At 43.6% G+C, this 27,380-nt stretch overlaps 1 protein-coding gene across 1 annotated transcript in view; it reads right to left on the bottom strand.

The window, feature by feature from the left end:
* Positions 1 to 1,664: 1,664 nt before the first annotated feature.
* LOC132820035 (sodium- and chloride-dependent neutral and basic amino acid transporter B(0+)-like) overlaps positions 1,665 to 27,380 on the bottom strand; it is a 49,269-nt gene continuing 23,553 nt past the window's right edge. The window contains exons 10-13 of the mRNA XM_060831955.1: positions 16,071 to 16,170; positions 10,709 to 10,818; positions 10,444 to 10,614; positions 1,665 to 1,802 (exon numbers count right to left, since the gene is read on the bottom strand). Of these exons, the coding sequence (XP_060687938.1) occupies positions 1,665 to 1,802; positions 10,444 to 10,614; positions 10,709 to 10,818; positions 16,071 to 16,170 (519 nt within the window). The remainder of the gene's footprint in view (positions 1,803 to 10,443; positions 10,615 to 10,708; positions 10,819 to 16,070; positions 16,171 to 27,380) is intronic.

Here is a 27,380-nt window from a genome sequence, read left to right as displayed (position 1 = left end):
CGAAGCGAAACCCACCCATACCCCTACATTTGGCCCTTACCTAACACTATGGGCAATTTAGCATGGCCAATTCACCTGACCTGCATATCTTTGGATTGTGGGAGGAAACCGGAGCACCCGGAGCAAACCCACGCAGACACGGGGAGAATGTGCAAACTCCTCACAGTCACCTGAGGTGGGAATTGAACCCGGGTTTCTGGCACTGTGAGGCAGCAGTGCTAACCATTGTGCCACCATGCCACCTTGTATGTTGCTGTATAACAAAGCTGCTACTGTGTATAGCTGTGCAGGAGGATTTTCTCATGTTTATGTTGTCAAAACAGATGATTCACACCTTGTTTGCAAGTGTAATGAATGGGTCCCCCTTCTTTTAGATTGGATTAAATTCACTACGGTGTGGAAACAGGCCCTTCGGCCCAACAAATCCACACTGACCCTCCAAAGAGAAACCCACCCAGACCCATTCCCCTACATTCACCCCTGACTAATGCACCTCACACTACTGGCAATTTAGCAAGGTCAATTCTCCTAACCTGCACATCTTTGGACTGTGAGAGGAAACCGGAGCACCTGGAGGAAACCCATGCAGACACAGGGAAAATGTGCAAACTCCACACAGACAGTAGCCCAAGGCAGGAATTGAACCCGGGTCCCTGGCGCCGTGAGGCAGCAATGCTAGCCACTGAACCACCGTGCTGCCCAGTAGACATTTCCCATTCTGTTCAGAGCTGCATGTGGGGTTAAAGACAATCCCAATCACTTTAATGTGTTCTACCAGATGAATCTCACTCTGTTGATTTTGTCTTGTCAAAAATTGCGATGCGTTTATCATCTTAAAGTTATATCTGAAGATACCTTTGAAGCTCACCGGAACCTGCACCACTGCTCATCATGTTAGAGATTGCTCATACTATCAAACCATCAAGGCAGGTTCACTGCCAACATATCCTTCCTGGCAGGGATTTGCAGGGCTCATTTTATCAAGTGTGGCCGAGGAAAAACACTTGGTCCTCCAACAAGCACAGGCCTTTGTCTTAACCAATGTGTCATTTATTACATGTTAGCAATAGGTACATATTCCACTGATATGGTAGACATTGTCACAGAGACTGTAAAGAGGATTTCAGTGGTAGGTTTTATTAATCAAGCTACTATTCTTCCACCCAAATCAGAATGATGATATTGATATGGCCATTCTTAATGCAATCCTCAGCATTAACCCTTTCTGCACCTTCTATGACTAATATCATTTTGAATCAGATTCCGCTGCATCAAATCTTCCCTCATCCTGTCGTTAATTGTTGGGAACCCCCAGGCAGTGCAGACTGTAAGTGGGGGCTGTGAGAGCAGGAGCTAATGTCCACAATGTACAGAGACTGGAATCCTGTGTATTATCACCAGGACGCAGGGAGGAACATGACTGAATACTCATGATGCAGGAACTTGAATGCTCAGTAATTCTCAGCAGCCCCATCCTGCCCCAAATTGATGCCCATGTTTACAGTGGGCACAGGAAACTTCAGCAAATCTTATCCCTGGGTCTTGGCTGAGGTGCTGACTGATCAAGGGAGCACTCAATGAAGTGACACTGATTGTACTCCAGAATGGCTGTGGAATTTCAGGACCAATGTTTACCAATTGAACAGGAATTTTCCTTTGCGTTGTTACTTCTCAGGAATGACCAGAAGGTGCACACAGTCTGGGTCTTCTGTAGAGTCAGGCTTCTTCCTGTATCTTTCCCCTCTGTGTTGTTCCAAGTAGGGACCCCAATCAGGAGCTGATGTGCAAGCAGCAGATATTTTCTGTGAATGGAAATGTAAAATGTTTGATCATTTCTGTTGGATTTTCACCCACTGTTAAGTGGAAAAGAAATCTGGTTCCCAATCAGATTATTCCGACACCTGATAATTCACACTATAGCAAACAATATTTCATGACAAAGATTATACTTTCATCCAGACACTTCAATTGATCCTGTTGTGCACTGGCAGTGAGACACACTGAAAGAAATGGACTTTTCACAGACAATCAGTTTGATGCAATGACCTTAGTGCAATTCATTAAATGTTAAAGGTCAAAGACATGGTGAGATGAAGAGGTTTAGGGAGGCAATTCCGATGTTTAAGGTTAACCCTGCTGAATGCACAGTTACCAATGGGAGAGTGAGTGAAATGGTGAGCGTTGCAACAAATGTCAGAATTGTAGGAGTGCAGGTATTTTGATGGTTCACACAGTTGGAGGAGGGTACGAGATAGAGGATTTGCTCAATGATACAGGTGTGAAAATTTTAAAAGTGTGATGTTGGATTAGCGTCTCATAGTGATCAACAAGGACAGGGCTGGCAGATGAACAAGGCCTGGTGTGGTTTAAGCCACAGTGCTATGGAGAAGCATGGATTCGCTTAAGGTGGAAGACGGGAAACCTGAGCACCAGTAGCCAGTCAATTAACCTACAAATGATAAAGACAATGACCAGGATTTTTCGGATAGCAAGGTTTCCTGTCCGACAACCCGAAGACATGGTGGGGAATATATCCGTACAGGTTATGGCTGTGCCAGAGTCACTTCAAGCTGCTCAGAGCATCAAATGGTTGGATATGGGATTTTTATCCTCCATTTTGTGCATTTTCCTTGAACAAAACTGCCTGCCAATCTGACTGACCAGCAGTGCCACAGCGAGTAATGGTCACTGCTGGCACCAGAAGCAACCTCCAGAATCAAAGTGCTGGAGTTCCACAGGGGGAGCCAGTAGTGAGGTCACATGACAGGAAATGGGAGCGAAGGTCCAGGGAGAGTAGGGAGACTCAACAGCAAGGTCAGGAATGCAATGAATATCTGGATAGGCTGGGACTTTGAGCTGGTCTCATTGATAGAGTCAGCCATCTCCTTTTCTGAGCCTTCCTGTTCTCCCCTTACCACGCAAACCCACAATTGCAGGGGAATATTAACTGATGCTCTAGGCTTTGCGTACACCTTATAATGTTGTAGGCCGGACACAAGCATGGGATGGCAAACGAGGAGACTGTATGGCCCCCCTGCCTACTAGTGCAGGACTGTCAGAACTTGCTGTTTACAACAACCTCAAAGACCAACCTCCTAACCATTGCATTACGGGTTTAGTATCCTGTAATGATGTCACAGAGCAGCTTTTCATTGGGAAGAGATACCACAGTGTAAGCTGAATTAAGAAACGAAAAACAGAAATTCTTGGTGAATTGGGCAAAACCCGAAAACCGAACGCTGTTTACATTAGAAATACTTGCAGAGAAGCAAATGATGTAGACTGACTAGCATTAATGATCAGGGTTACAGAATAGTTTATCAAATAATCCTTCAGATGTATTGTTGAGAAAAGACACATTTTGTCAAATCCTTTTGTCCTGCATTTATTGGGACATTTTGCAAGAATCCCAACCAATTCAAGGTGAAAAGTAAATTCTGTCATCTGAAAGGAGACCATTGATTGGTTGCTAAATGAATTCTGATTGGCAGAGATGTTGCCGTGGAGAATGCACCCACTAATGCTGATTGACAATTAACTGCCAGGTTTTGATTAGAGAATGTGGAATTTCACGCCATGGAGAGGAAGAGGCTGAGGGGAATTTCACTAAAGTTCACAAAATAATGAGAGGTCTGGGCAGAGCAAACAGGAACAATTAGCTCAATCTCATTACATCTGTGCTGTTTAGACCTTGATGTTTTGATTGATTTGCAAAAGTAACAAATAGAGTCATAGAGACGTACAGCACAGAAACAGACCCTTCAGTCCAATCGTCCATGCTGGTCAGATATCCCAACCTAATCTAGTCCCATTTGCCGGCATTTGGCCCATTTCCCTCAAAACCCTTCCTAATCATAGACACATCCAGATGCCTTTTAAAGGTTGCAATTGTACCAGCCTCTGCCACTTCCTCTGGCAGCTCATTCAAAATACGGATTACCCTCTGCATGAAAAAGTTACCCCTTACATCCCTTTTAAATTTTTCCCCTCTCACCCTAAACCTGTGCTGTCTAGTTCTGGACTCTCCCACTCCAGGGAAAAGACCTTGTCTATTTACCCTATCCAAGCCCCTCATGATTTTATAAATCTCGAAGGTCACCCTTCAGCCTCCAATGCTCCAGGGAAAACAGCCCCAGCCTATTCAGCCTCTCCCTGAAACTCAATCCTCCAACCCTGGCAACAACATAGTAATTTTTTTCTGAACCCTTTCAAGTTTCACAACATCCTTCCAATAGGAGGGAAACCAGAATTGCAAATGATATTCCAAAAGTGGCCTAACTAATGTCCTGGGCAGCCACAACATGGCCTCCCAACTCCTATTTCAATGCTGTGACCAATAAAGGAAAGCATTCAAGACACCTTCTTCACTATCCTATCTAATTGTGACTCCACGTCCAAGGAACTATGAACCTGTACCTCAAGGTCTCTTTGTTCAGCAAACCACACCCCCCCCACCCCCACTCTCCCCACGACCTTCCCAACAAGTGTACAAGTCCTGCTCTGATTTGCCTTACCAAAACATAAATGACAAAATGCACCGATCCTTGTGGCACACCATTGGTCACAGGCCTCCAGTCTGAAAAGCAACTCTCCATCACCACCCTCTGTCTTCTACCTTTGAGCCAGTTCCGCATCCAAATAGCTAGTTCTCCCTGTATTCCACGAGATCTAACCTTGCTAATCAGTATTCCATGAGGAACCTTGTTGAACACATTATTGAAGTCCATATAGATCATGTCCACCGCTCTGCCCTCATCAATCTGCTTTGTTACTTCTTCAAAAAAACTCAATCAAGTTTGTGAGACATGATTTCCCACGCACAAAGCCATTATAATTATCCCTAATCAGTACTTGCCTTTCCAAATACATATAAATCCTGTCCCTCAGGATTCCCTCCAACAACTTGCCCACCACCGATGTCAGGCTCTCTGAAATATAGTTCCGTGGCTTGTCCTTACCACCTTTCTTAAATAGTGGCACCACGTTAGCCAACCTCCAGTCTTCCAGCACCTCACCTGTGACTATCGATGATACAAATATCTCAGCAATCATTTCTCTAGCTTCCCACAGAGTTCTTAGGTAGACTTGATTAGATCCTGGGAATTTATCCACTTTTATGCATTTCAAGACATCCAGTACCACCTCTTCTTCAATATGGACATTTTTCAAGATGTCACCATCTATTTCCCTACATTCTATAGCTTCCATGTCCTTCTTCACAGTAAACACTGATGTAAAATATTTGTTTAGTATCTTCCCCATCTCCTGCAGCTCCACACACAGGCCTCCTTGCTGATCATTGAGGGGCTCTATTCTCTCCCTAGTTACACTTTTGTCCTCAATGTATTTATAAAATCCCTTTGGATTTTTCTTAAACCTATTTACCATTGCTATCTCATGTCCCTTTTTGCCCTTCTGATTTCCCTCTTAAGTATACTCCTACTGCCTCTATACTCTAAGGATTCCTTTGAACTCTGCTGTCAATACCTGACATATGCTTTCTTCTTCTTCATAACCAAAACCTTAACATCTTTAGTCATCAACATTCCCTATACCTACCAACCTTTCTTTTCACCCTAACGGGAATATATTATTTCTGGATTCTCATTATCTCATTTCTGAAGACTTCCCATTTTCCAGCTGTACCTTTACCTGCAAACATCTGCCCGCGATCAGCTTTTGAAAGTTCTTGCCTAATACCATCAAAATTGGCCTTTCTCCCATTTTGAACTTCAACTTTTAGATTCAGTCTATTCTTTTCTATCACTATTTTAAAACGAATAGAATTATGGTCGCTGGCCCCAAAGTGCTCCCCCACTGACACCTCAGTCACCTGCCCTGCCTTATTTCCCAAGAGTAAGTCAAGTTTTGCACCTCTCTAGTCAGTACATCCACATACTGAATCAGAAGATTTTTTTTCAGCACACTTAACAAATTCCTCTCCATCAAAACCCTTGATACGATGGCAGTCCCAGTCTAAGTTAAAATCCCCTACCATACCAACTCTATTATTCTTACAGATAGCTGAGATCTCCTTACAAGTTTGTTTCTTAATTTCCCACTGACTATTGGTGGGATTTATAATACAATCCAAATAAGGTGATCATTCGTTTCTTATTTCTCAATTCCTCCCAAATAACGTCCCTGGATGTACTCCCAGGAATATCCTGCCTCAGTAGAGCAGTTATGCTATCCTTTATCAAAAATGCCACTCCCCCTCCTCTCTTGCCCCCCTTTCTATCCTTCCTATAGGATTTGTATCCTGGAACATTAAGCTGCCAATCCTGTCCATCTCTGAGCCACATCTCTGTAATTGCAATGACATCCCAGTCTGATATTCCTAACCATGCCTTCCCCGTTAGCTCTCTTGAATTGAAATAATTCGTTTAATTTATCAGTTCAACCTGTAGTTGTTTTTTGCTTTGTTCTTGCCTGCTTTAACTAGTTAACTTTCCCAACCAATCTCAAATTGATCTTTTTCTTCACTATTTCCCTGGGTCCCACTATTCCGCACCCCCCACCCCACCCCCCACCTTACTAGTTTAAATCCTCCTGAGCAGCTCGAGCAATTTTCCCTGCCAGTATATTCATCCCCTTCCAATTCAGGTGCAATCCATCCTTCTTGTGGAAGTCACTTCTACCCCAGAAGAGATTTCATTGATCCATTAATGTAAACCCTTTTCCCCTGCACTATCTCCTCAGCCACACATTCATCTGCTCTTTCCTTCTATTCATACCCTCATTAGCTTGTAGTACCAGGGTTATTCCACATATTGCTACCCTAGAGAACCTCCTCTTGAATTCCTGCCTAAGCTTCTATATTGTCCCTTTAGAATCTCATCCTTTTCCCTTCCTATATCATTAGTTCCAAAGTGTACAATGACCTCCTGCTGGTCCCTCTCCCCCTTGAGAACATTCGGCACTCTCTCCAACATATCCTTGATCCTGGCAACACACCATTCTGATTTTTCACTGTTGGCCCCAGAAATGTCTGTCTATGCCTCTGACTAGAAAGTCCCCTCTCACAATTGATCTCTTGGAACCTGACGTACCCCTCATTACATTGAGAACCAGTCTCCGGACCAGAAATTTGGCTGTTCGTGCTACATTCCCCGGAAAGTCCATCACCCCCTACATTTTCCAAAACAGCATACTTGTGTGAGATGGGGACAGCCACAGAAGACTTCTGTACTACCTGCCTACCCATCCTAATTTTCCTGGAGTTAACCCATCTACCTGAATGTTTCTGTGGCTTTTCTCGCTTCCTATAACTGCCACCCGTCATATTCCCTAGCTCTTGTAAATTCCTTATTGCCACTAACTGCTGGTCCAACCGAACCATGCGATCTGATAGGATTCACAATCAAAGACACTTCCTGCAGAAGTAACCATCAGTAACATGGAAATGCTCCCTAAACTCCCACATCTGATAGGAAGAGCACCTCACTCAACCAATGGTCATCGTTGCTCCTTCACAATCTACAGACCCAGAAAATAGCACCATCTTTTTGCTCTTAAAAAAAACACTGCTCCATGCTAACTTAGTACCTATGGTTTATATTTTTAAAATTTAATCAACAGACCGATCTCAATAAAAGATATAATTAAGAAAGAATCCACTCTATTCACTACTGTAGATTTACAGCAAAATTACAAGTACAAACTATGCACATGTCTGTTCCTGTGCTGTGAGCTCACCCACACAGGTTCCTCTAAGGTCAGCTGTGAATTTCACTGTTTGTTAAATTTTCCTAAATGCACTCTAATGTCCAGAGACACATGAACTCAAACAGCAAAAGCAGTGATAGTGCAGATTCACTGCTGTGTCAGACAGCAGGGTCAGTCTTTCTCTGACCCTGTGGTCACTGCCTTTGTCTGTCATCCTCCTTTTAAAAGTGCCATTGTTTTGATCTTTTATTGCAGAATCATTCGGTGTACTAGAGACAGCGCTGGATAATCACTGAAATGGGAATAATGTCCAGGGTTATGGGAAAAAGCCGGGGGAATAATACTCAGGCCTTCTGCGCATTCAGAGGGCTGGTACAGGCATGATGGGCTGAATGGCCTCTTTCTGCACCATAACAACTCAGATTCTGTGAACTTTGTGTAGTTGAGACAGACAAATCATAACCTTGGTCTTATATAGAACAGTACGGTACAGACACTAATCCTTCAGTCCACAATATTGTACCGAACATGATGCAAAATTAAACTATTTTCTTCTGCCTGCCATTGGTTCACATCCCTTCATTCCTTGCATATTCATGTCTTTCATTAAAAGTTCCTAAATGCCTTTATCATATCTGCCTCCACCCCCACCCCGGCAGCCTGTTCCAGACTCCTGCCACTCTTTGTGTAAAAAAACTTGCCCCTCACATCTCCTTTGAACTTTGGCCCTCTCACCTTAAATGCTTCTCTTAGTATTTTTGAACTGTGGGGGGGGAAAAGATTCTGACTGTCAACCCTATCTATCCATCTCATAATTTTGTAGGCTTCTATCAGCCGCTCCAGAGAAAACAACCTGAGTTTTTCTAGCCTCTCCTTAGAGCTCATACCCTCTAATCCAAGCCTCATCCTGGTAAACCTCTTCTACACCCTCTCCAAAGCCTCCACATCCTTCTTGTAATGTGGCGACTAGAATTAAACGCAATAGTCGTCATGCAGCCTAAGCAAAGTCTTATAAAACTGTAACATGACCTCCTGATTCTTGTACTCAGTTCCCTGAGCAATAACGGCAAGTACGCCATAAACTTTCTTTATCACCCTACTTGTGACGATTTGTTTCGATCTGTATTTGATGCTGAAATGAGCTTCTGACAACATTTTCATAACACCACTAAAACCATATATTTTTGCCTGCATAATCTGATTCGATTCCTCTGTAGTTACAGAAATCCTCTGTTGCAAAAATCCACACCCACGCAGTCATGCCATTGGCACTTGGCTATTCAAATAGCAAATCGAGAGTTTGATGTTGGAAAAGCACAGCAGGTCAGGCAGCATCCAAGGAGCAGGAGAATCAACATTTTTGGCTAAAGCCCTTCATCACGGCTTTAGCCCGAAACATTAATTCTCTGCTCCTTGGATGCTGCCTGACCAGCTGTGCTTTTCCAGCACCACACTCTTGACTCTGACCTCCAGCATCTGCAGTCCTCACTTTCTCCTATTCAAGTAACAACTCAGCTGACCTCCCAAATCCGACCCTCTGTGAACTTAATAATTCAAATCTGTGCTCTTAATTACATCAAGTCCTGATCATCGATCATTCCTTTCTCACTAATTCATATTGGCTCCTGCTTAAGTAAGTACTCAAGTTTAACATTCTCCTGCTTGTTTCCAAATCTTTCCATGGTCTTGGCTCACCCTTTCCTGGAAATCTCTGTGACATGTGTGGTTGTCTAAATCAAGCATTTTGAACCCTTGCTGTTTAAATAGTTTGACCATTAGTAGATGGCCCCTCAGTTGCTGAATTACGGGACTTTGGAATTCCTTCCTCAAAACTCACTGTCTCCCTGCCTTTTCTCTCATTGAAAGCATGAAGAAACAAAATGTGAGATTGATCTTGACAAACCTGTACTGAAACCAGGAAATGTTCCATGTGGACTTTATTCGAAAACTACTGAATCCCACCACCTAATGCCTCTACTTGTTATTACAACCAGACAAACGTAAAGATCTGCAATGCAGAAGACACCATTCTGAAACTGAGAGATAGTTTTGAAACAGTCCAAACTCCAACTTTGTAAGGTGCATAAATAGTGTATGAATTGATTGAGAATTTAATGAAATCAACCTAACAATCTGTGATCCATGACTGAAATACAAAATATAGAGTTTAGTGGACCTTTTGTTTATATTTGTTAAATTAAGGTGACCTGCATTTTCCAAGGTATTGCAACACACTGATATGTTCATATTTGTGATGTGTTCCAATAGTGCAATTCTTTTATTATTTTAAAACCTATCTTTGATTTAATTGCATAAATGTGATGAATTATGTTTTTTTGTAACATTGAAATAACCATAGTCCTATCAGATCACAGGGCTGCTCTCTCAACAGAGAGCGAGGTGATTGATGGTGGTTTAACCTGAGGATCAAGGGGAGAGTTCCAGAAGGAGAGTTCATCACAGTAACCTCAGCTGGTACAGGGATTGGCATCACTCAGCATCACCAACTCACCCATCCAACCAACTGAGCTAACCGATCCACTTTCTTTTAGTTGTATATTCAAACATTCACAGATACTACTTCCAGTCCACTCCAGCTTTAGTGCCTGAACCAAGATGGTATCACGGTGGACTGAACTGAGCATAAATGAAAGGACAACAAAAAGACATTTTGACTTTGAAACAATATGCTTTGCATTGCATCTATCATGATCCAAAACCTAATTTTATGTTCTCTGTTCCTTAATCTTTAAAAGATTTCAAAGGGTCCCTCACCTGCCACAAGGTGGGGCCCTCAGCTTGGACAACTCTCACCACAGCCATGATGGGGATCCACATAATACAGAAGATGGTCATACACCAGCCCAGTGCTCCTGACCAGACAGGGTATTCAACAGATCCATATCTTAGTGGGGCAAATGTTGTCAAGGACCAGATTAAGACTGCCTGAATGTGGATAAGATACAAAACTAAATCAGAAACAGAATGAGAGATTGGGTATTTTCAGTTTAAATCAAAATAATGTGTAACAGCTTCTTACCACCAGCAAACACGGAGAGATCAGAATCCAACACATTCTCCACCACAGCCAGAAGAGCCAAGTCCTTTCCCCAATCATCATCTCAATGTCCTTGATGAATCTGTTTGTCCCTGTGAACAACAAGGAAGAAGAGAGACACCATCACTCACTCTGTCCTGTCTTTAGGGCAGCTTGTTTACTGTTGAAGTTCATCTTGTACAGGGTGGCACTGATGAACAGGTTAACCCAGAGAAGGGATTGCTCCAGATTTCAAACAGGATAAGGAAATTGATTCTTGTCACCAACTGATTGATCTTTCTCTCTCATTTTAGGAACAAAGGTCTGTCCATCCCAGCACAAATTGGAAACATAAGCTTTTCCTGGAATGAGTTCTTCTTGGGCGATGAAGGTTACTTGGAATTTGAAACACAAACAGATCAATCATGACCGTATTGATGGTGGAGCAGGCTTGAGGGGCTGAATGGGTCTATTTCTGCTAAGGACTTGTAAAATATGAAAGTGAAGAGTTCATATCAAACCCTAAATATAGAAACATGTGAACAACAGCAAAAATAGGCTAATTTTCTCTAATCTTATTACAAATCACTTGTTAGGGATACGATTAATACTGATAGAAACCAATGAAGGGTAAAGAGTGGGGTGTTTCCAATATAAAGAACAGGGGTATAAGTGTAATTAATTAAAACTTATAAAATACACCATTGAGTTAAATGCAATAGAGATGACCACTTAGGTGATATGTTGCAACTGTAGCATGTGGGTGCTGCTGGATTCCTAAAGAAATCCAGTTATATTGGATCAGCTCAAACATTTGATATAGTACCACACATGAGGCTCCTTAATAACCTGAGAGCCCATTGTGCTGGGTGTACAGTATGACCATGGATAGTGGATTGGTGAGCTGATAGAAGATCGACAGCAGTATCTTGTCGGGATCTGGATGATGTGAGCTTGGCAAGGTTTATTCGAGAATTGGATGAGAACTGTAGCAATTCTGATGTCGGGAAGACCATTTTTTTTGATTCTTTCAGTAAGCAATGAGCTGAATCTGTCACTCAGCAGTGATGAGTTCCTAATTAATGGGATTATTCCCTATTAAGCAGCAAGCTAATGGTATAACACGCCTAACTAATATTCAGCTTCCTATCTTAAACTCACCTAACAAGCTCAACATTGAGAAAACTTGACCTGGAGATTAGAGTGGGGATCTCGTGAATTCAGCTTGTTACCTGCTCCAAATGACCTAAATATTAGGCACTGAGGTCTCAGAGAATACTCCAAGGATGCCAGCCACATACACTTTACATTCATGGTATTGGATCTGATATGTGCCAGTCTCTAATATCTTGCTGGGCCATCTCAGAAAATTTCTACACTTCAGTACTGCACCACAGTCTGCCCCAGTGACTATCATTGTAATGCCTCGGCCAGCACACCCAAGAGCATGAACCCAGGCTGCATCTCCAGGCTGGTCACTTGCTGTCCCAATTCTCACTCATTCTGAGCTGGCCTGGATGCTCACAACACCTCTTCCTTGCCTTGCCTTTTGCCTTTGTGTGTTTGCTACCTCAGCCAGGGATATTATTCCAGTCGCTCCTTGCCATTTAGTGCAGACACAAAGGAAGGAATCTTGTTGTGGTTGTCAACAGGACTCTGTCAAATCAAGGAGGGTGTAATGGGGTGCTGGCACAGTAAGTCATGGGCAGTCTCTGATACCAATTCCATGTGCTTAGACATGGGCAACCAGCTGCTCAGGGTGGTCAACATTAGTGTTTACTCCACGTAAGGGGTTAGGAACTGAATGAAGGTCAGCCCACCACCTGGCTTGAGTCTTTCTGCTCTACTGTGGGCTGCTTACTTCCTGAAATGAGACAGAGGCAGGTATTAATGGAGATGAAAGGACGTGTCCCAATTGTTACTGTAGGTGCAGCTGGGAGGTATCCTGAGTGAACAAGCAGTGCAGAGGGACTGCAGGATTAATGGTGTCTGGGATTGGGGTAGGTGTGAGTGAGCGGAGGGGGACAGATTGCAAGCTGTAGTGAGATTGGTAGGGCATGAGACTCAGTGGAAGGTGGGTATAGCAAGAGAGTTACGGTGAGGGTGAGATAACAAACATGGTAGCACTTACTAGCAAAGTGGAGAAGATCATTGACTTCCTTCTTTCACTGCTGGGTATTCCTCCAGATGGCTGAGATTGCACTGATCCAGGTGGCAACCTCGGACCAGGTTGTCATGTCATGCCCTGATCTTACCAATCCAGGGGTAAGAAGAAATCCCACCTCAACACCACACTATGCAGTAGAACCTTTAGATCCCTACCCATCAGGCAGGACACTCCTTCCCCCTGCCTGCCTGCTATGTCTGGGATCAATATAAGTAACACTGTAGGGTTGTTCTAGACTGACAGTGTTTGTATGGATACTTAACGGGCTTTTAATGAAGTTGTAACCACAACATAGGTCAGAAGTCACATAGCACCACATTATAGTCCAAAAGGTTTATTTGAAATCAAATGCTTTCGGAGCACTGCCCCTTCGTCAGGTGAAGTAAAGAGAAGCACACAGACACAGAGTTTATAATCAGAGAGATCAAAATATCATACAAGTGGTGTGAGTGGAGTGTTGACAGACTGAATAATAGGTCTCTGCAGGTGATCAAGAGTGTCAGATGGTGTGAATAAAGTGTCAACAGCTGAATAGCAGGTGAAGGGATGATCTATAATCTGATTCATTAAGGAAGAGAGATAATTACAAAATATTAAAAATAAGGTAGTTCTGGAGACAAACCAAATGACTGGAATAACATGGTAGGTATAAGAGTCACACGCCGAGGGTCTAACCAAAGTAACAAGTACTAATCCAAAACTGTACACATTAAATAAGGTAGAGAGATCATAATAAGTTATCAAGGTGATGGTGTCAAAACTGGACAGTAAGGAAGATCTTACAGGTACAGAACAGTGTAATGGGGTCACATGTAGTACGACTTGTAACCAAGATCGTGGTTGAGGCCATCTTCATGGCTACAGAACTCAGCTATTGGTTTCAGCTCAGTAATTCTGTGCTATTGTGGTCCTCAAGATACAAAACAACACAGAATTATTGTGAGGTAGCAGTGCTAACCACTGGGCCACTGTGCCACCCAAAGTGGGGATATTTTCAGGATGGCAACCTGTAACTGTATCACAGAGATTAGAGCTAGGGCCTCGATTATGACTGGAATGAAGAAAGTAAATATACAATCACCAAGTTTCCAGATCACAAAAATAGGTGGGAGGGCATTTGGTGAGGATGACACAAAGATTCTATTGAGAGATACAACAGGTTATGTGAAAGAACAAAAACTAGCCAGGTAGAATATAAAGTGGAAAAATGTGAGTAATACACTTTGGCGGGAGGAATAGAGGAGTTGAATATTATTTTACTGAAAAGACTGCAGAAAGCTGCAGCACAGAAGGATTTGGGGTTCCTTGTGCATAAATCTGAAAAGCCTGGCCTTTAAATTTTATGGGTATGAGGGAAGGAAAATGGATAGTTGGCCTTTATTTCAAAGCAAACAGAATACAAAAATAGGTAAGCTTTGTTATAAATGTTCAAGGCACTAGTGAGACCATGGCTGGAATATTCGGAACAGTTTCTATTCCTCCATGGGATGAGGATGCCACTGGCTCAGTAGAATTTATCGTCCATCCCAGAGAGCAGTTAAGAGTCAACCATACTGCTATGTGTCCAGAGTCACATGTTGTCCAGACCAGGTAAGGATAGCAGTTTCTTTCCCTGAAGGACATTAGCAAACCAGAGGGTTTTTTTCAATCATTGACATTGATTCAAGGTCATAATTGGACTCTTAATTCTAGATTTTTATTGAATTCAATAAAACGGGGCAGCACAGTGATTCAGTGGTGAGCAATGTTGCCTCACAGCACCACGGACCTGGGTTCAAATCCAGCCTCAGGTGGCTGTCTGTGTGGATTTTGCACATTCTCCCCATGTCTGTATGGGTTTCCTCCAGGTGCTCCAGTTTCCTCCCACAGTCCAAAGTTATGCAGCTTGGTTGGACTGGCCGTGCTAATTTCCTCTATAATGTCCACGGATGTGCAGGCTAGGCTGGTTAGGCATGGGAAATGCATGATTACGGGGATAGGGTAGGGGTCTGGGTCTGGGTAGGATGCTCATCAAAGAGTTGGTGTGCACTCGTTGGGCCAAATGGCCCGCTTCCACATTGCAGAGATTTTATGATTCAAATTGCACCATTTGCCATGATGGGATTCGAGCCTGGATCCCTAAGGCAGTACCTGGGTTAACAATCCAGCGATTATATCATCAGGTCATCATCTCCCCCTCAAAAAAAATATTGGCTTTGGAGGCAGTCCAAAGAAGGTTCATGAGATTAATTTCGGATATGGAGAGATTTTCTTTTCAGGAGTGTTCGAGTAGTTTGGGCTTGAGCTCTTTTGAATTTTGTGGAATAAGAGGCGATCTATTTTGAAAAGTATATGATTGTTAACGATTGTGCTTGATCAGATATAGGAATAGAGGCTGTTTTCACTTATGCTAGAGTCTGGGACCAGAAGGCATCTCCTGAGAACCAAGAGGTTACATATTTAAGACAGAGATGAGGAAGACTTTTTGCTCTTAGAGTGCAGTGGTATTCTTTTTACCACAGAGTGCTGTTGAGGCTAGGTATATAAGTCTATTCATGTAAGATAGATTGTAAATCAGTAAAGGAATCAAACATTGTGGGGAAATGGTAGGAAAGTGGAGTGAAGGATAGTCAAATCAGCCATGACCTCATTGAATGGTGGCGCAAAATCAGTGGGGTGAATGGCCTACTTCAACTCCTCTGTCTTATGGTCTCATTGTCTTAAGTACTTATATTGCTATAAAACTCATACTTACACAGTCTGGGCTCTGTGCTGCCTCACTACATACAACAAACACACAGTAACTGCAAGCTGGCTGCTAATATTATCACTGCTACTGAAGGTCAGTCAGGAATCTTTGTACATCACATATTTGTGAAGCAATCTAACAGCAGAAAGATAAACTCCCTATGTGATCTTGGATTTGTGCAATAATACAAGTATCAGCAATTAACAAGACAATGACTGTAGTAAAATTGGCTGAAATCCAGCAAAAACAAGTGGATCCTGAGTGAAGGATGCAAAAAATGATGTTGTGTGTTTCATGCTGGTTTCTGGAACCAATTAGGTTTCATTGTCAGGAAGAGCAAGTGAATTCTGATACACGTCTGCCAGCATCTGATTCATTTGGTCTGATTTTATTAAAGAAACCTTAATTTTCACAAAGTACTTTAAATTTAATATGTTTATTTGTTTCGGTCTCTTTTATGATTGACTGACCATAGATCCAACTGAGACCGATGAGTTGCAGGAGAGCTGTTATAACGAGAATCCAGTCCGTAACGTAATGATCCATTAAATTTAGCCAGTAAATCCCAGCCTAAAATTAAATGGAAAATTCAAAAATGTTACACAGGAAAATGATCGTACTCTTACTTTCAAATTCAGACTTTGATGAGATTTGAAAAATGTATACATGTAAGTGCTTATAATAAAAGCACAATTCTAACTAAAGCAAATTCAGAAGTCACAATGTCAGGTTATATTCCAACAGATTTATTTGAAATCACAAGCTTCTTCATCAGATGATGAAGGAGCAGTGCTCTGAAAGCTTCTGATTTCAAATAAACCTGTTGGATTATAGCCTGACATCGTATGACTTCTGAAATTGTCCACTCCAGTCCAACATTGTCACTTCCACATCATAACTAAAGCAAAATACTACAGATGCTGGAAATCTGAAACAAACACAGAAATTCCTGGAAAAAATCAGCAGGTCTGGCAGTATCTGTGGAGAAAGAAACTAACATATTGATTCCAGTCTGGTACAACTCATCTTCAGAACTGTTCCAACACAATTCTAACTCGATGCTCAATATTCCCTCATTCATTTGTGTGTGGGATTCAATTATGTTGCTGTTCCCTCTTCTCCATTCTCACCTGAAAGTCATTTTTGAAATGGGGAGATCAGAATTTACCTGCAGTGTTCCAAATGTGATCTCACGTGATCAAATAAGTGAAGAGGTTACCTCAGAGTCCAATTGGACCTTGATCAGCTGGGCCAATGGGCTGAGGAGTGACAGATGGGGTTTAATTTAGATAAATGTGAGGTGCTGCATTTTCGAAAAGTAAGTTAGGGCAGAATTTATACACTTAATGTTAAGGTCCCGGGGAGCGTTGTTGAACAAAGAGACCTTGGGGCGCAGTTTCATGCAGAAGGTGGTGTGTGTATGGAAGTTTTGGAGGCTGGTATAATTACAACATTTAAAAGGCTTTTGGATGGATATATAAATAGGAATAGTCTAGAGTGATATGGGCCCAATGCTGGCAAATAAGACTACATTAATTTAGGATATCTGATACCATGGATGAAGGATCTGTTTCTGTGCTGTACATCTCTGACTTTATGACCCTATGGGCGGCATGGTGGCTCAGTAGTTAGCACTACTGCCTCACAGCGCCAGAGACCCAGGTTCAATTCCCGCCTCAGGCAACTGTCTGTGTGGAGTTTGCACATTCTCCCTGTGTCTGCGTGAGCACTCTCCGGGTGTTCTGGTTTCCTCCCACACTCCAAAAATGTGCAGGTTAGGTGAGTTGGCCATGCTAAATTGTCTGTAGTGTTAGGTGTAGGGGAATGGGTCTGGGTGGGTTGCTCTTCGGAGGGTTGGTGTGGACTTGTTGGGCCGAAGGGCCTGTTTCCACATTGTAAGTAATCTAATCTAATCTAAATACATCCTAGATTTAGACATCATGACCCCTCATGTACATCTTAACTCTTTGCCTCCAGTTTTAACTGCCTGGGAACATTGCATTAATGGGATTTGTGAAATTACCAACTCTCCCCACTCAGTATCTGAACTACATTCCCATTCAACACAAATATCTGAATAAGGGAACATGGCTCAGGAGTAGGCCATCCTGTCCCTGGGGCTTACTCCACCATTTAATAAGGTTAAAATCACACACCAGGTTATGAATCAACAGGTTTATTTGGAAGCACTAGCTTTCTGACCGCCGCTCCTTCATCAGGTGGTTATGGAGTATAAGATCGTATGACATAGAATTCAAAGCAAACTTTTGAAAGCTAGTGCTTCCAAAAGAACCTGTTGGACTATAACCTGGTGATATGTGATTTTCAACTTTGTACATCCTAGTCCAACACTGGCACCTCCACATAATTTAATAAGGTTACCGCTGTTATGAATTGCTTTGAATATATTTGCGTCCTTCTTTCCATAATACAAGCAATACTGTATACAGACTCTCACATTATGGAACCATCAGTGCACTGTATAACTGAAGCTTAACATCTCTACTTTTGTATCCACTCAGCCTTGTAGCAAATGATAAAGTTATATTAGCTTTCCCAAATATATAGGTGAGGACTGCAAATGCTGGAGATCAAAGTTGAAGAGTGCGGTGCTGGAAAAACACAGCCAGTCAGGCAGCATCTGAGGAGCAGGAGAGTTGATGTTTTGGGCATAAGCCCTTCATCAGGAATGAGGCTTGTGGGCCAAGGGGGCTGAGAGATAAATGGGAGAGGGATGAGGCTGGGGGGGAGGATAGCTGAGAATGCACTAGGTAATATATCTCCCTCCCCACCCCTATCCATGGTCCATAAAGACCATTCCTTCTGCAACTCCCTTGTTCAGTCCATGCCCCCACCAACCCACCCTCCTATCCTGGCACCTTCCCCTGCCACCAAAAGAATTGCAAAACTCCACCCACGCCTCCCCACTTACCTCCGTCCAAGGCCCCAAAGGAGCCTTCCACATCTGTCAGAGATTTATCTGCACTTCCACACACATCATCTACTATGTCTGTTGCTCCCAATGTGGTCTCCTCTACATCGGGGAGACAGAACTCCAGTTTGCAGAACGTTTCAGAGGGCATCTCCAGGACACACGCTCAAACAATCCCATTGCCCCATTGCCGAACACTTTAACTCCCCATTCACTAAGGACATGCAAGGCCTGGGCCTCCTCCACCGCCAAACCCTAACCACCCGATGCCTGGAGGAAGAATGCCTCATCTTCCACATTGGGACCCTCCAACCACATAGGATCAATGTGGATTTCACCAGTTTCCTCATTTTCCCTCCCCCCACCTTATCCCAGATGCAACTTTCCAACTGGACACCACCCTCTTGACCTGTCCTACCTGTCCATCTTCCTTCCCACCTATCTACTCCATCCTCCTCTCTGACCTATCGCCTTCACCCCCAACTTCATCTACCTATCGCATTCTCAGCTACCTTACCCCCAGCCCACTCCTTCTCTCATTTATCTGTCAGCCCTCTTGGGCCACCAGCCTCACTCCTGATGAAGGTCTCATACCCAAAACATTGATTTTCCTGCTCGTTGGATTCTGCCTGATCTGCTGTGCTTTTCCAGCAGCACACTCTTCGTTTTTCCTAAATATATTGGAGGGTTGTTTTTCAGACTGGAGGCCTGTGACCAGTGGAGTGCCACAAGGATTGCTGCTGGGTCCTCGACTTTTTGTCATTTATATAAATGATTTGGATGTGAGCGTAAGAGGTACAGTTAGTAAATTTGCAGATGACACCAAAATTGGAGGTGTAGTGGACAGCGAAGAAGGTTACCTCAGATTACAACAGGATCTTGATCAGATGGGCCAATGGGCTGAGAAGTGACAGATGGAGTTTAATTCAGATAAATGCGAGGTGCTGCATTTTGGGAAAGCAAATCTTAGGACTTATATGCTTAATGGTAAGGGCGGAGGGAGTGTTACTGAACAAAGAGACCTTGGAGTGGAATCGCTGGTAGATAGGATCGTGAAGAAGGCATTTGGTATGCTTTCCTTTATTGGTTAGAGTATTGAGTACAGGAGTTAGAAGGTCATGATGCGGCTGTACAGGACATTGGTTAGACCACTGTTGAAATATTGTGTGCAATTCTAGTCTCCTTCCTATTGGAAAGATTAGATTAGATTATTTACAGTGTGGAAACAAGCCCTTCGGCCCAACAAGTCCACACCGATCCGCCAAAGCGCAACCCACTCAGACCCATTCCCCTACATTTACCCCTTCATCTAACACTATGGGCAATTTAACTTGGCCAATTCACCTAACTTGCACATTTTTGGATTGTGGGAGGAAACCGGCGCACCCGGAGGAAACCCACACAGACACGGGGAGAATGTGCAAACTCCACACAGAGAGTCACCTGAGGCGGGAATTGAACCCGGGTCTCTGGCGCTGTGAGGCAGCAGTGCTAACCACTGTGCCATCGTTGTGAAATATGAAAGGGTTCAGAAAAGATTTACAAGGATGTTGCCAGGGTTGGAGGATTTGAGCTATAGGGAGAGGTTGAACAGGCTGGGGCTGTTTTCCTTGGCACGTCGGAGGCTGAGGGGTGATCTTATAGAGGTGTACAAAATTATGAGGGGCATAGATAGGATAAATAGACAAAGTTCCCTGGGGTCAGGGAGTCCAGAACTGGAGGGCCTAGGTTTAGGGTGAGAGGGGAAAGATATAATAGAGACCTAAGGGGCAACTTTTTTCCACACAGAGGGTAGTACGTGTATGGAATGAGCTACCAGAGGAAGTGGTGGAGGCTGGTACAATTGCAACATTCAGAAGGCAATTGGATGGGTATATGAAAGGAAGGGTTTGGAGGGATATGGGCTGGGTGCTGGCAGGTTGGACTAGATTGGGTTGGGATATCTGGTCAGCATGGACAGATTGGACTAAAGGGTCTGTTTCCATGCTATACATCTCTATGACTCTATATGCTGCATCTGCACAGTAACTTTTGATTGTCACGCATCCTTCTGTCTCTCAGAGTTCTGCAATCTCTAATCATTTTGATATGATGTTTTATTTTTTATTCTTCCTGCTAAAAGGGAAACACTTCATGTTTTCCTACATTATACTCCATTTGCTACATCTTTGCCCACCGACTTAAACCATCTTTCTCTTTTTATAGCCCCCTTATGTCTTCCTTGAAAATTACTTTCCAATTTTATGTCATCAGCAACTTTGGTAACTGTCTTCTACTGCTTCATCTATGTCATTGATGTAAATTGTAAATCATTCAAATTCCAGAATTGACCCTGAGGCACGCCACTTGTTACATCATGAGAACCTGAGAAAAAAAACACATTTGTGCTGACTCTCTGTTTACTATTAGCCAGCTAATTTTCTGTCCATGTCAATATGCTAACCCCTGTACCATGAGCTCCTATGTTCTACAATAAATATTAATGTGACACTTTATCAAATGCCTCTGGAAATATAAGAAAAAGTACATCCACCATTTCCCCATTATCCAAACACTCATATTATTTCTGAAATAATTCTAACAAATTGGTGAAATATGTTCTCTCCCTTCACAAGACCGTACTGGCTCTATTTGACTACTTCAAAACCTACATTGTCATGCCACAAATTCCTTAATAATAATTGCTAACATTTTACTTATGATAGATAGTAAGTTAACTGCTCTGTATTTCTTTCTTTTTGAATAAAAGATTTATATTTTCTAACCCAGTCATAGAGTCAAAAGGTGTGGTGCTGGAAAAGCACAGCTGGTCAGGCAGCATCCAAGGAGCAGGAGACAATAGACAATAGGTGCAGGAGTAGGCCATTCAGCCCTTCGAGCCTGCACCGCCATTCAATATGATCATGGCTGATCATTCCTAATCAGTATCCGCTTCCTGCCTTATCTCCATAACCCTTGATTCCACTATCTTTGAGAGCTCTATCCAACTCTTTCTTAAATGAATCCAGAGACTGGGCCTCCACTGCCCTCTTGGGTAGAGCATTCCACACAGCCACCACTCTCTGGGTGAAGAAGTTTCTCCTCATCTCTGTCCTAAATGGTCTACCCCGTATTTTTAAGCTGTGTCCTCTGGTTCGGCACTCACCCATCAGCGGAAACATGTTTCCTGCTGCCAGAGTGTCCAATCCTTTCATAATCTTATACGTCTCAATCATATCCCCTCTCAGTCTTCTAAACTCAAGGGTATACAAGCCCAGTCGCTTCAGTCTTTCAGTGTAAGGTAATCCCTCCATTCCAGGAATTGACCTTGTGAACCTACGCTGCACTCCCTCAATAGCCAGAATGTCTTTCCTCAAATTTGGCGACCAGAACTGCACACAGTACTCCAGGTGTGGTCTCACCAGGGCCCTGTACAGCTGCAGAAGCACCTCTTTGCTTCTGTACTCAATCCCTCTTGTTATGAAGGCCAGCATGCTATTAGCTTTCTTCACTACCTGCTGTACCTGCATGCTTGCCTTCATTGACTGGTGTACAAGAACACCCAGATCTCTCTGTACTGCCCCTTTACCTAAATTAATTCCATTGAGGTAGTAATCTGCCTTCCTGTTCTTGCCACCAAAGTGGATAACCATACATTTATCCACATTAAACTGCATCTGCCATGCATCTGCCCACTCACCTAACTTGTCCAGGTCACCCTGTAATCTCCTAACATCCTCATCACATTTCACCCTGCCACCCAGCTTTGTATCATCAGCAAATTTGCTAATGTTATCGCTGATGCCATCTTCTATATCATTAACATATATTGTAAAAAGCTGCGGTCCCACACGGATCCTTGCGGTACCCCACTGGTCACTGCCTGCCATTCCGAAATGGAGCCGTTTATCACTACCCTTTGTTTCCTATCAGCCAACCAATTTTCAATCCAATCTAGTACTTTGCCCCCAATACCATGCGCCCTAAGTTTACTCACTAACCTCCTATGTGGAACTTTATCAAAAGCTTTCTGAAAGTCCAGGTACATTACATCTACTGGATCTCCCTTATCCATCTTCAGAGTTACATCCTCAAAAAACTCCAGAAGATTAGTCAAGCACGATTTCCCCTTCATAAATCCATGCTGACTCTGTCCTATCCTGTTACTACTATCCAGATGTGCCGTAATCTCATCCTTTATAATAGACTCCAGCATCTTTCCCACCACTGAGGTCAGACTAACTGGTCTATAATTTCCTGCTTTCTCTCTCCCACCTTTCTTAAAAAGTGGTATAACATTAGCCAGTCTCCAATCCTCAGGTACCGATCCCGAATCTATCGAATTCTGGAAAATAATCACCAACGCATCCACGATTTCCCGAGCCACCTCCTTCAGTACCCTGGGATGTAGACCATCAGGCCCCGGGGACTTATCAACCTTCAGACCTAACAGTCTCTCCAACACCAAATCCTGGCAAATACAGATTCCCTTAAGTTCAGGTCCTTCGGTCACTGCTACCTCAGGGTCTTCCCCAGTCTTGTGTCTTCCCCAGTGAACACAGATCTGAAGTACCCATTTAATTCTTCTGCCATTTCTTTGTTCCCTGTAATATATTCCCCTGTTTCTGTCTTCAAGGGCCCAATTTTAGTCCTAACCATTTTTTTGCCTTGCACATACTTGAAAAAGCTTTTACTATCCTCCTTTATATTATTGGCCAGTTTACCTTCGTATCTCATTTTTCCTCTGCGTATTTCCTTCTTAGTAATCCTCTGTTGTTCTTTAAAAGCTTCCCAGTCCTCTGTTTTCCCACTTATCTTTGCTATGTTATACTTTTTCTCTTTTAACTTTATATGTTTCTTAACTTCCCTCGTCAGCCACGGCCACCCATGCCTCCTCCTGGGATCTTTCTTACTTTTAGGAATGAACTGATCCTGCAACTTCTGCATTATACACAGAAATATCTGCCATTGTTCCACCACGGTCATCCCTGCTAAGGTATTGCACCATTGAACTTTGGCCAGCTCCTCCCTCATAGCTCCATAGTTCCCTTTATTCAACAGAAGTACTGTCACTTCCGACTGTACCCTCTCCCTCTCAAATTGCAGATTGAAACTTAATGTATTATGGTCACTACTTCCCTATGGCTCCTTCACTTCGAGGTCTATGACCAATTCTGGTTCATTACACAATACTAGATCCAGAATTGCCTTCTCCCTGGTCGGCTCCAGCACCAGCTGCTCTAAGAATCCATCTCTGAAGCACTCCATAAAGTCTCTTTCTTGAGGTCCAATACCATCCTGATTCTCCCAGTCTACCTGCATGTTAACATTCCCCATAACAACTGTAGTAACATCTTTACCACAGGTCAATTTCAGCTCCTGATTCAACTTACATCCGACATCCAGACTACTGTTTGGGGGCCTGTAGATGACTCCCAAGAGGGTCGTTTTACCCTTAGTATTTCGCAGCTCTATCCACACTGACTCTACATCCCTGACTCTAGGTCCCCCCGCGCAAGGGACTGAATATCGTCCCTTTCCAACAAGGCCACTCCACCCCCTCTGCCCGTCAGTCTGTCCTTACGATAGCACGTGTAGCCTTGAATATTCATTTCCCAGGCCCTGTCCACTTGAAGCCACGTCTCAGTTATCCCCACAATATCGTATCTGCCAATTTCCAAAAGAGCCTCAAGCTCATCCATCTTATTTCTAATGCTTCGTGCGTTCATATACAGCATTTTTAATTTGTTACTGCTCTCACCCTTCCCATCAACCCCTATTCCACTCAACCTTACAGCATGATCCCTTTTTGAATTTTCTGCCTCATTGATACAGTTGTCTTTCTTGACTTCTCTTGTTCTAACTTTTCCTTCAACTTCCTTTTTGTACATCCAGTTTGTCCCCTCCCCCCCGCTACTTAGTTTAAATGTAGCGGTGTTGCAGTAGAAAACCTGCCTGCCAGAATGCTGATCCCTAACCTGTTAAGGTGCAAACCGTCTCTCTTGTAGAATTTATGTTTGCCACAAAATGTACCCCAGTGATTCAAGAACTTAAATCCTTGCTTCCTGCACCAGTTCCCCAACCACACATTCAAGTCCATTATCTCCTTGTTTCTGGCCTCACCAGCTCGAGGAACTGGAAGCAAACCAGAGATAACCACCTTGGACGTCCTGCTTTTCAGCCTTCTTCCTCGTTCTCCAAAGTCCCGCTGTAGTATGTGCCTCCTCTTCTTCCCGACATCATTTGTGCCGACATGTACCACCACCTCTGGCTCTTCACCCTCGTCCTTGAGGATTTCCTGCACTCTGTCCGCGATGTCTTTCACCCTGGCACCAGGAAGACAACACACCATCTTTAAATCCCGTCTGCTGCCACAAAAACCCCGGTCAGTTCCTCTCACGATGGAGTCCCCTATTACCACGGCTCTATGCGATGTCCGACTCTTCCGCTCTGCCTCTGCGCCAACTTTTGATTGACAGACCTGGCCGCCTCGCGGACTGGCAGTGTCATCAGTCTCCACTGTTTCCAACAGCTTCAACTTGTTCCTGACAGGTACTTCTCCCGGGGTCTCTTGCACCTGTCTCCTCTCTGCCTTCCTCATCGTCTGCTCTCTTCTGCTCTCTTCTGGCATGATTGGTGTAATAACCTCGCTGAAGGTCTTGTCCAGAAAGATCTCATTCCCTCGGATGAGCCTAAGGTCCTCGAGTTCTTTCATCAGCGCTGCAATATGCTCGGTCAATAGCTGAATGTGCACACACTTTCCGCACATGTACGAGTCAGACACACCAGAGTCGTTGACCTCCCACATCAAGCACATAGCGCACTGAACCAGCTGGGCAGTCATGTCTTCACCCTCTTCAACTGTGGCGTAATCACTTCACTCAACCTCCTTTTCAAAGACTCCTGAGCTGAAGCCTCACTCTTCGATTAAAAACTTCCTTAGACCCTTGTTTTGTAGCAAGCCTGTGGACTCTTAATTTAGGTTCTTAACACACCCACTCTAATAGCAAATCACTTACCTTCCCGACCGACTTTGCGCTCCGCCTGAACTTCCGCCCAGCTCCCGCCGCTCTCTGCTGCGAAAAGAGAGAGTTGACGTTTTGAGCACAAGCTCTTCATTTCTGATTAAGGGCTTAAGCTCAAAACATCGACTCTACTGCTCCTCAGATGCTGTCTGACCAGCCGTGCTTTTCCAGCGCCACACTTTTTGACTCTAATCTCCAGCATCTGAAGTCCTCACTTTCTCATGTCGGCCCGACCAAGTAATAATTGAAGTTTCCTTCCGTAAAGGACATTAGTGAACCAAAGGGGTGTTTCTAACAATCAACAATGGATTCATTTGAATTCATTAGACTCTTAATTCCAGAGTCTATTGAATTCAAATTATACCATCTGCTGTGGCAGGATTCAAACCTGGATTCCCAAAACATTCCCTGGATCTCTGGATTAACAGTCTGCCGATAATACCAGTAGGCCATTGTCTCCCCTAAGGCTAGGCTAAGCTAAGCATGTTTGCAGACAGTGAGGGAGAAAATTCTGATGCCGATGATCATGACATGATGCTGAGTTGCAGCATCTAACATCAAGGCAACTGAGTTACCAGTCAAGAGCAACTGAAAATAACACACTTCTCTTCAAATCGGTATACAATCACCAGGTCAGAATGAGTTGTCAAACCTCCAAAACGATTTATTGATGGTTGGATTATCAATCTTCTTAATTCACATTTTTATTGTTTGTTGGTAACCTCAGTCAATGCAGAAGTTGAACCTGTGTTGTTGGTGCCCTCTCCCCCCCCCCCCCCCGCCCCCCCCCCCCCCCCCCCCCATTGTAAATCAGCCATCCAGGAGAAAGTGAGGATTACAGATACTGGAAATCAGAGTCAAAACGTGTGGTGCTGGAATCATCTTCCTGTTAAAGAGCTTATGGTCGAAACATCAACTCTCCTGCTCCTCAGATGCTGCCTGACCGGCTGTGCTTTTCCAGCATCACTCTCTTTAAAACCAACCATCCAGCCAACTGAGCCAAAAGAAAACAGTGTGGTGGTGGTGGATAAGCAGGAATATCATAGGGGATAGTGGAGGAGCTGATCATCACAGGAGGAGACTGAAGAGAAACAGAAGGAACACCGGTGAAAAGGGAGAAGGCTAGGAGAGGTGGGGAGGGTATATAATGTAGAGGAGGAGGGTAGAGTGTGAACAAATCAAAGGAAACATTAACGGCCGCATCTTTCTCTTAACTGGCTCATACAGAGGGCTAGTAGAGAATGTGCACTATAATGGGAAGGGTTCAAGATCTCTTCCTGCACAACGCAATTATACCCAACAGAAACAGAAATTGAAGAATATGATTGCACAAGGCCTCATTTGAAGGCTTGGCAATGAAGGGAAGCTTTTGCTACAGATTAAAAGTGAATGAACAATTCCGTGTCTCAAACATAATTTCTCTCAGAGAGAAGCACTTGGGTGCACCAACAGTGACAATGGTGGTGGAGCTGGTGGGAAGCAGAGAGTATTCCACATACAGCCATGCAGGAGCATTCACAGGTACATGTATCTGGAAGTTAAGGGCATAGGGATCAGGCTGTTCTGCCACCTGCGGAATTCTAAAAGCAAAGGAATGTGGATGCTGGAAATCTGAAACAAGAACAAAATTTGCCAGAGAAACTCAGCAGGTCAGACAGCTTCTGTGGAGAGAAAGCAGAGTCAACATTTCAGGACCAGTGATCCTTCTTCAGAACTCATTGTTGCTAGGAAAAGATGGGATATACACTGAAGACAGGGATTGGGAGAACGGAGTGAACAACAGGTGGAGATGGAGCCCACACAAAGAGAGAACACTTGTTGGGCAGACAAAGGAATGGATACTG

The sequence above is a fragment of the Hemiscyllium ocellatum genome, chromosome 11, assembly GCF_020745735.1.
Source record: "Hemiscyllium ocellatum isolate sHemOce1 chromosome 11, sHemOce1.pat.X.cur, whole genome shotgun sequence".
NCBI classification, from domain to species: domain Eukaryota; kingdom Metazoa; phylum Chordata; class Chondrichthyes; order Orectolobiformes; family Hemiscylliidae; genus Hemiscyllium; species Hemiscyllium ocellatum.
Note: the sequence above shows the minus strand (reverse complement) of the source record. Positions and strands in the feature narration are given on the sequence as shown.